Raw genomic sequence first — 10,588 nt, forward strand, 5'->3', positions numbered from 1 at the left:
CGGCCAGCCTAGTGGCAGATCGCTACAATCCTGGAGGGAGCCGGGTCGAATGAGCTATTGGGGTTCCCAAATAATAACGGGGACAAACAGACAGACAAAAAAAGACACACAGACGGATGGACGGAGATAGGCAAGTGATCCGATAAAACGGGAGACCATAACCGGATTCTATACGCTTTCTTATTCCCGTTGTTTTGTGTTTTAGTCCTTTTTTTTTTTTAATTATTTATTTATTCGCTGTATTTATTTATTTATTTATTTATCGATTGATTGCGTTTTAATTACTGCCTTGTGACAGGGAGCGAGGGAGGAGGAGCGTCAGGGCCAAGCGCGCGCGTTGTGTTTGAGTGTGTGTGTGTGTGTGTGCAGCCTTTCCCCCCCACCACCACCCAACCCCCCCACCACACTTGTTTATTTATTTGTTGATGATAGCCTTTAATGAAGCTGTTTTAAATGTGCTCGTGACGCGACCCGCTGCTTTGCGCGAGCGGATGAATGTCTTCTATATGTAGCCTTCATGCAAACGGAGCGTGCAGCTAGAGACCAAATACAATAGATCAAACCAAATACTACAGAATATCCAAATAAGACTTTATAACTCTACTGGCCTTTTACACTGTCTCGTCAGTTTCTATGTCTCATCATTTATTGTGGTGTTTTTAAATTGCAAAGCGAATACCAAAGCTCAGCCCAGCCGGCGATGCTACAGGAGGAGGCTAGCGACTGTTCTCATGCCTTTTCACACCTATAGGAAACATTACTGCTGAAGAGTGAGAGGATTAAATAAGCTCCCGGGCCTCTATGTTTACTCAAGGAGAACGCTTTAGCAGTGCAAAGGTGACAGAGAGACGCAGGTGCATCAACGACAGGCAGGTGACACACAGCCTTTTTATTCTAAAACTACTACAATAGGCCTGTAATTGTAACACAACTTTTCCTGTAGCCTGCAGAAAGTGGAGGTCTGATCTCCTGTCTGTCCGTCTGTGTGTTAGTCTGGACTGTAAGCTAACTGCTGCACTCAAGGGACCATCCTATATATATGTTCTATGCACATTTACACCAAAACTAATGCCGGCCACCCGTCGACATCCACACATGTAAATAAAAGTGCGCAGCTGGGCTACATGTGTACACACCTAACGGCGAATGTTGTGAGCTCTCCATACCAAATATTTTCCCAAAGCTGTCTGCCAGAGAAACGAGCGAAGATACAGAAGCTTGAGAAGAGGACAGAGCTTATTACAGCACTTCTGTCAGATTATTTGCATCAAAACAAGAAGCCGGAGGAAGATCATGTTTGTTCCCTTGCCGGTGCCGTTCGTGTTTCAGAGAACTGCCCCTGACCTCAACGCCTGGCGTCTCAAGTCCCCTCTGGCTCTCCGCTCCAACTCCGGTAAGACATTTTTTTTTCTCTTCTCCCTGCTACACATCCTCCATGTCGGTCAGATTCAGCCATGCAGACCCGCCCCGCCTTTGCTCGGTGCCGATGCACTTGCAGCGGGGAGTGCTGTCGACGCACACACCCACTTACACACACACACACACACACATACACGCTCCTCCGGTTCCGTTTGAAGGTTTAAACAGAGTCCTTAACACTTGCGAGGCGGTTGTTCAAATCAAAGAAGCTTTCCCGAGCGCGCCGGAGAGTCCAGACTGATTGAAAATGAATTGCGTAAAATGTCCGTTTTCGCTGTCCATTCTGTGCAACTATGCGCCACTGTTCCACCCGTGTGTTGGTTCATTTCCACGCCGCCTATGTTCCGTTCTTCGAGTATTTTTCTCTCCTGTCTCCGTCCCCATCCTTCCCCTTTCCTCCACTGCCTGCGCCTGAGCCTCAGCCTCCGTCTCTCCCCAACTAGACTCTCGGCAGGCAGGGAATATTCATGCCAACTTATCGATCCTGCGGAGATCGATTCCTGGGCCGGTGGAAGCAGGGAGAGGGGGAGATAGAAGGAGAGAGTAGGTGCACGGAAGAGTACGAACGTACGAGAAGGGAGAGAGAAAACATCGTTATTCTCTCGTTATATTTCATACTGTTTTGTGATTGTGTTTTATTCATGTAGATAATTTGTTAGTGACAAGCACTGAGCGTCTCTAACCTGCCGTGGTGACTGCTTTTGGTCTGACTTGCATGCAGGTTAGGGAACAAGGCTCGCATCTTTGTAAACACCACTGGAAATAGACTTCCAGTGACTACATGTCTCTGTCCCATTGCTGCTTGGCTGCTGCACGGTTGAGAGCGGAGAAGCAGAAGGAGTGTGGAGTCAGGGAGGGGGAGGGTGCCGGCTGGGGCGCCGTCTGCGTTTCATCTGCGCTGAAGCGGAATAAAAGGACGCATGGTGGGAGCAGCCAGGCTGGCTTCAGTGTGTCACTGACTGTGGCTGTGAGAGAGCTCCAGCTCAGTCCAGCTTCGACTGTTTCTCAGACACGCAACAGCTGCTCAGCCCTTCCCCCCCCCCTCCCAACTACATCTTTGGAGAGGGAAGGATGCGCTGGCTCTAATGTGTTTTCTGTCCTCTATGTGCCCACTGAAGGACTGTAGAGTAAAGGGAAGTGAGGGGAAATCCAATATAAGGTCAATGGGCTTTTATTTCCGATGTATTTCAGTATTCACTAATGCATATACATACAGCAACTTGCGCATCAGGGCATAATGGTGCAAATGTGGCTGGTGTGCACCTTAGCCGGTGTATGGGCTCTTAAAGGGCCAGGCATCCCCCCTAGTGCACAACTCCCCTCTCATTTCCAGATCAGTTCAAGCCCATTTGATTTCAGGCTTCACCCTTACTCCACATACTCAGTCAACAGTGCACAGCATGTGACAGTGAAGGGATAGGTGATAGAGGGGGTGGCGGAAAGAGTATAGAGGGATGAGAGGGACCTGTTACCCACCATATCTCTAGAGATATACACACAGAAGAGAGGGGAGAGGGGTTGGAGGGAGGACGAGGGGAAAGGAGCAGGGACCGGGGAGGAGGAGTTTTCGCACTCCGCACGTTGAAAAATGGCGAATGTCAGAATGAGATAAAAAAAATGTGGAAAGAGAAAGCGGGAGAGAGAGAGAAGTGGGTGAAAGTAAGAGTAGATGACAGAGTGAAAAACGAGGAGGGAGAGGAAAACCCAGTTTGAGCTTGAGAGGTGAGAGTAAACCACGGATGAGCCATTATGTTGCAGTGTCCCGGGCCAGGGCCAGCATCTGAATAAGTGGGCAAACTGATGGGATGTGTACACAGGCTGCTGGATCCTTTAGATGGTGTGATAACAGTGATTTACAATGCTATGCTGATTTTAGTCCATTTTGATAACACAGTACAAGGTGCTGTCCTTTTCAAACTCAGAGGGTTTGTCGCTAAAAGGGTGCAGGGTCAGTTCAACATCTCAGGACTGAAACGGGACCGCGCTGTTGTTTCTTCAAGAACTGTGCTTTGACAAAGAACAAGGGACGGCATCACGCAGAAGTGTCTTAAAGTAACTTGTTGTCTAGTTCAGGCGTTGTGCCCTTGAGTTCTAATCTCTGCTTTCCCAACCTCCACTGGTAGCTCCCTCCCTCCCACTCACACACACTCACACACACACACACACACACACACACACAGGTTTTCCGGGGAGTTGTAGAGCTCTTGACTCAAGCTCTCAGCTAACTTGTCTCTTTGACTGGGAGCTCCTTGACTCCTTTGAGTTAGAGCTCTGTGCGGGGTCAGAGGTCACAGCGGGAGTGTTTGACTCAGCCCCACCTGACCCGTCTGTGCCTCTTGTGTTTTCATTCTCTTTCATGTTACAACAGGCCTCGAGCACTCATGCACAACCCCTGTGGGGGCTCTCTCACACACACACACACACACACACATAAAGTCATGAAACAGACGAACCATCATATAGCATAAAACAAGCATGTTAGACGGTTTTCCACCTGGATAGCGAGCGGCTCTAACTGATCCAGGTTTTGTTCTATTTTTAATGGCATTGTGTCTGTGAAGGCACAGGTCAGGGCCACTGCTATGTGAACTATGTGTGTGTGTGTAGTAAAGTGGTTTGTGAAACCATCAGCATTAACTGGTGTATGAAAGTTTAATGGACATAGAGGAGAAACCACAGGTTTCCCACACAGCACAGGGCTTCATATGATATGATATGAGGGGACATCAAGGAGACTGGAGACTGCTTTTTTCTCTCTCTCGCTCCGTCTCTCTCTCACACACTTACACAAACACCTAGATTCAGTTCATCTCAGCTATGCACCTTCTGTCACACACCATTAACCACCGTCTCCTACCATACACCGCCTTACTCTCTTACAAACACACACACCGACACACACATCTCAGATTTTAGACTCGCTTTATTTCTGTCTCTGAATTTTAGACATTAACCATACAGTTATTGATATTTGTGTTCCTCAACTTTTCCTGATCATGTGGGGCCAATCTGATGTTTTTTTATTTCAAGTAAGTGCATTTCAATAAAATGTTCAGTCTTCATCCATTAATCACCATGTCTACAGCTCTGTGCCTGTGCTTCCTAGCTACTTTCACGACATTTCTGTGCGTGGTGCTGGCACATGTCTTTGATGGCTACATGATGTGGGACCATGCATGTGCTTACCCATTTGCAGAAAGAGAGAGAGAGTGTATATGTGTGTGTACATAAGCGTGAGCACACGTGCAAACTAGTGTGTGTGGGTATAGATCGGTTTGTGGAGGGGAGCGTGCAAGTCGCAGTGTTAACATGATTGCAAATGACAAAATGTCAACCTGGGTTTGTTAGCAACATAATGGGGAATCAATAGACACGAGAAAGATGTCAATACTACATGCTTTATTGCATTAAGCTACCTCTCTCCTTCTCTGTAGCGCTCTCTCTCCTCTTCTTTTCGCTTTCCCTCCCACTCCCTCCTGCTCTCTGTCACAATACAATTCTCTCTCCCTCCCTAGTAGAATTAGATTGCAGTATATGAGCCAGCCACAGGGTTCTGAATGCAGCAGGCTGATGGGAGAATGCTTCAGGAGCTAATGGGTTCAGCTATTTACGTATATTAGGCTCACATAGATGCCCCTGACACAGTTTCACAACATGACGAGGCCCAAAGGAGCCGCAGCGGTGACGTCTTATGTTTAACTGATGCTTTTTATGTAATGATGACACTAATGGCTGCTCAGAGAAAATTGTCAAAATGAATCATATGATATTACTAAAATCATCTGGCATCAGAAAAGCCTTGTTTTTGATATTGTATATTTTCTGATCACCTCTTGTAGTTATGTACTTGGGTTGACAATATTCTGTTTAAATTGATACATAACATTTGGGAATTAAACCTTTTACACGGTTCTGGATTAATCCAAACAAATCCCATCTCTAAGTGTGTAATGATAACAATGTGTTATTTGTGTTATAGCAAGGTTTGAAAATTCCTTCTAATCCTATTAACTGTTTACCTTTTTTATGGATTTGCACAGGTGTGCATATGCGCCAGTAGGTTGTATTTATATATAGCATGTGGATGTGTGTGTGCATGCACTGATGTGTGCGTTGGTTGAGACTAATGTAGTATTAATGCTGATGAGGTCCCACAGCTCATTAGCAACAGTGAGTGGTATTGAGTTTCTCCTGGGGAACGGGCCACACCAGGACACACACACACACACACAGTACATCCTCATCAGCCATTAGCGTATTAATAACCATTACCACAAACACACATATAAACACACACACACTCACCAAACAATGACCTTTACACATATGCTCTAAAATATGCATACTCCAGCAAAGACACCTCAAGCATACACAGCAGGACACAGAAAGAAAATCATGCAGACATATTCATATAAAGAGCTTGATGAGTAGCGTTTACAGGCCGTCCATTATTCCTGAATGTGTTCGATACGCACTATATCATGGGATTGGCACACACACGTACATAAACTCACACTTAGAGGAATAATTGTGTGCACTTGGTCGCTGTGTCTAGTGGAATACAGCCCAGCATTAGTCCTAATCAGAGGCCTGGTGAGCAGGCCACTTAATCAGACCTATCACCTGGAGAACACACACAGAGAGGGATAGATGGAGTGTGTGCATGTGTGGGTGTATGCCCGGGCAGTTAATCAACACATCAGGAGGAATAAACACATACAAACCACCTGACTCCATTCTGGGTATTGATTTATACCTCTGTCTGTGTTTCTTGTTCTTTCTCTCTCTCCCTTTCAATAACATACAGATGATGTACATACTGAGAGCTCAAGCATACTTGACCTCTACACGGGGGACATCCTGTTGTACTCTGAGCGTGTGTGTGGACGCTCGGTCAGTGGTGGCCTGGCTGTGATCAGGGCTGGAGTGGGCTTCGCCACATGCTGCCAATCACCCACATCAGACTAGGTAGTCAAAACAAAGCTTTGAACTCCCGCTGACTATATTGAACACTTGATTAGCTGATTTTAGTGCTATTTTTCACCCAAGATTGGATGATTTATTCAAAAATCATTCCTACGTGGCCTACATTCCCCTTGGTCACCAGGGACCAAAACTTCATGCATTTCTTCATAGCAAAACATGCAACGTCGGGACAGTCTTATTTGCAGAGATGACTGTGGTCTCATAAACAGACCCAATGTGTTTTCGCCAGCCCCCGCTGTCTTTTTTTGTTGTTGATTGCCGCAGGCTGTCACCTCTGCTACCCTGTTCATGTGCCAGTACATTTAGATAATAAAAAAGACCAATAAAATCCAGGGGTTTGATTGGGTGTCTCCCCTTAGCCCAGGAGAGCGGACAACTAAATCAGGGGTCCTTCTCTCCATTTCATTTAGCTGATAAGATTTATGGTAATGAAGGGGTCCTATTAACCTTTGGGGTTCCACTGCTGTCCTTCACAGTGAGGGTGGATGAGAGTGCTTACCGATCAGGTTTTGAGGCGGAGGCAGCGAACATGTCTGCTATAAGCAATGTCACATCATCGCAAATGCACCCTCTGGAGTGCTCACACACACACACACAGCTCACACACACACATGCACAACGGAGACTCTCCAAAAGCAGCGCAGCCCTTTGAGAGAGTTGAATGCATGTTTAATCTCCCTCCTCTCTTTCTCTTCTCGGTATTTTCTCTTTTCTTTATCCCCTCTATCCTTCCTGCTCTCCATCCTTCTCTTGGCAGGAGCGCTCTGTTCTGAAATTAATCTGTTGTACTCCACCACCTCTTCTCCCTCTCATTCCCTTGTGCAATCTCTCTTACTCTGCCTTTCTTTTATAAGTGCATAGTCCCACTCTTTTTCTCATTGCTTATGAAAGCAACTGCCAGGATATTAAAAAAATACTCCAGTTAACAAATAATTACAAATGATTGATTTTTAATCTTAAAAAACATTTTTGTCTGTCTAAATTAACATTTTTGACCTACAGTGTGTTACTAATTACTCCAGCTGGCCTCCCTTTCTACCTGCATCCATCCATACCAACAAAATTCACTGGTTGTCTGTAAACATTAGGGGGCAAAGAGAAAGGGGGGTTGACAGAGGGAGGCGTACACCCCTCCTTGTTCTGTACAAGGGCTGCACCCCTCAGTCCCTTTGTCTGCTTGTAAAGGGGACGAGGCGCAGAGCGGGAGGGGGGGTGCCAAAGGAGTGACTAAGTGACCTCTCTCTCCCCTTTCTTTTGACGCTTCCATGTTCTGTCCATTTTGTCGTGCACGTCCCTTTCCCTCCCTCCTCTTTCATCCTCTTTCGTTCCCCCTTTTTTCAGCCTGGTTAAGTCGCTGTGGCTTTTGGCCATATGTCCTGTCTCTCTCTCTCCCTCTCTCCCTTTACCCGCATCTTCGGCAGCAGCAGCCTGGTTGCCAAAGTGTCTGTAGGACACATTAAGGCCCATAAAAGCCTAGTCTGCGGTCGCACTCTTAACCACCAGTCAGAGGTAGTGTACAAAAGTGACTTTAAATGAGTCTGTGATTACCCTGGAACATGGAGAGATACTGAAGTGGCCAAGAGAGTGTGAGACAAGGCCGGAGCATCGGAAAGAGGAGGAGAAAGAGCGGCTCTTGGATGTTTCTTGAGTCTCATTGAACAAAATTGAACAGAAACAAATATTTGTTTCTAACATAGCTAAGAGCTAAAAAGGCTACCTGAGTGGAACAAGCGATGAAAAGTTGTAGCCCAAATTTCCTGCCACCCACCCCCTTCATCACAACCTGCTCGCCCCTCCCCTCCCCATCATCCCTCTTCCTAATTGGCCACATGCTGCCTTGAGTGACAAGTGTAATCATCAGTCAAATTATGATGGGGGAAGAAGGTGGAGGCCAAGGGGAGCTGGAGGAGGAAGAGAGGAACAGCAGAAGGTGGTGTAGGGGGGGTTGAAAGGAAGTGCTTTGATCAGAGATAGAGCGGGGGTGAGCGGGCAAACAGACAGAGCTACATGGAAACCTGCTGTCCACACACCTGCTGCTTCATAGATGGGCAACATTAGCACCCTCAGACCTCAGTGTACTATAGAACATCACAGACAAGCTTTCTGTAACCACAGTTAATGGGAAAAATCTGTATTGATTGTGTTACAATGTAAATAGTATTGAACTTGGACTTTTCATTTCAACCAGAATAGCAACAAACCTCCTCTGCTGTCCTTACAATTGCAACACAGACTAGAACAATGAAATCACTGGGTGTGGTAGTAGCGAGGCCTTTGATTCTCACTTGGGCACACCAGGTCCGTGTTATATTTGGATGTACTTTGTTAGCGAGAGCAGATGTTAGCTCTCCAGCCAGCTAACGAGGTTTACAGTAATTAGGAGTGCTGATGAAGCGCTTTGATTCTCCGGCTGTGGCGGCCCTCTCATTAGCGGCTAGCTAGCTAGCGCTGCAGCAGGCGCTCCAGTCACATCCTATTAGGCGGCTCAATGTACACTCTGAATTAGGAGCGGGAGATTAAGTGGAGATGAAAACTGTCTGCGTACACACACAGATAAATGCACACACACACGAGTGCGCATGCATACACACACACACACACATAAATTTAGACTGTTTTAAAAAAAGACCTGCAAAGTCCACACACACGCTGTTATAATGAGGTTAGTAGAAGAAAATTCCTCCTTTGGATCTAACTGAAAATTTAATAAGATACTAATTGGAGCCAGTGTTGCACTGAACATGAAGCATCCCTCAAACTTATGTATGTACCTAGTTTGAATTAAATAGGCTTGTGTAAGGATGCTTATCAGAGGAAAAGACAAATTCAACAAAGAGGAAGAGAACTGAATAACAAATTTTAAGCCATAAGACAAGTTTGTTCATGTGTGTATGCATGAATCTCCCAGTGTTTAATCCAGGCGGTTGAATATTTCCCTGTGTTTTTCTACAAATTAAAGAAAACAAAAAGACAACCTTGAAAATACCCATTTTTTCCCTTTCAGTTCTTCTCTTCGCTATTCGTCAATACTCTCTACATGCTCCTCTCCGCTCTTTCCCCTCTCTCTCTCTTTCTCTCTCTCGTCGTCTTTTGTGTGATGGAGTGATTATTGAGGACGTGGCTCCTGTGTTTAACGCTGGTTGATGAAGTCTCCCTTTGTCTGTCTGTGCTAACCTGTCGCAAACGGGACACCGCTTATAGCAAAATCAATACACAGAGTAGAAGAGAGAGAGGCCTGGCAAGGGAGGTAGAGGAAAAAAAAGAAGAGGGAGGGGGGTGGAGGGGCGTTCGGAGGTAGATGAATGCAGCGAGAGAAGAGCGAGAGCGAGGATGGAGCAGGAAGTCGTTGGACAGAAAAAGGAAGAGAGTGAGATGGAAGGAAAATTAAATACTTGACTCTGACTCTGCCAAAATGTGGGGCCGATGAATGGCTGGTGTCACTCATGGTGCCTGTGTGTGTGTTTACGTGTGTGTAAATCACGGCATTTATATGTATATGTTTGTCTTGCCTGTGCATGGCCTTGACCGAGGGGCGGTTGTATCACTTGTGGTGTGTGTGCATGTGATTGTTTAAGTGCCAGCAGAATGGGACAGCCCCTATCTGTGTGTGACAGTGTGTGTGTGTGTGGGAGCTTCGTTTGCCTCCGCTCCCCAGAGTCGAAGCCGGTGTGAAGAGGAGAGGGGAGCGACAGAGGGACGAGGAGAAGGACGGAGGAGGAGAGAAGCATAGGATGAGGAGAAGGAGAGGTGTAGGGGCTGAGGAGGAAGGGTGGGGGGGAGCAGTTGTGTGAGAGAGGCACAGCTGGGAAATGAGAAATGCAACCCCCCTCCCCATATACTACCACCTTACACTCACACATAAGGCACACGCACACATACACACATACACACACACGATCCCCATCTCTTTATCCTCCCCTCAGGAAAGAAGGGGTGGAGGTTGAGGGGGGTGAAGGGAAGGGAGAGGCAGGGGGGATAGGAAGAGATGGAGAAGGGGACAGATAGGGGCATTAAAATTCATGGCCTTTTTTTTTATTTTCCCTGCTGAAAATCAATAGTGTTTACTATGAATGAGTGGAACAGTGGACAACAGTGGTGCCGGGGGGACAGAGAGAGACAGAGAGGAGGAGGAAGAGCAGGAGGAGGAAGAAAAGAGAGAGAGAGAGGGAGGCAGGGAGGGAGA

General features: G+C 46.6%; 1 protein-coding gene across 1 annotated transcript in view; it reads left to right on the forward strand.

Annotated features, from left to right (window-relative positions):
• Positions 1-1,293: 1,293 nt before the first annotated feature.
• pou2f2a (POU class 2 homeobox 2a) overlaps positions 1,294-10,588 on the forward strand; it is a 37,237-nt gene continuing 27,942 nt past the window's right edge. Inside the window, exon 1 of the mRNA XM_035672635.1 lies at positions 1,294-1,393. Within this exon, the coding sequence (XP_035528528.1) occupies positions 1,294-1,393 (100 nt within the window). The remainder of the gene's footprint in view (positions 1,394-10,588) is intronic.

This window comes from Morone saxatilis, unplaced genomic scaffold (genome assembly GCF_004916995.1).
Source record: "Morone saxatilis isolate NCDOM2014 unplaced genomic scaffold, NCSU_SB_2.0 Contig24, whole genome shotgun sequence".
Lineage (NCBI taxonomy): Eukaryota > Metazoa > Chordata > Actinopteri > Moronidae > Morone > Morone saxatilis.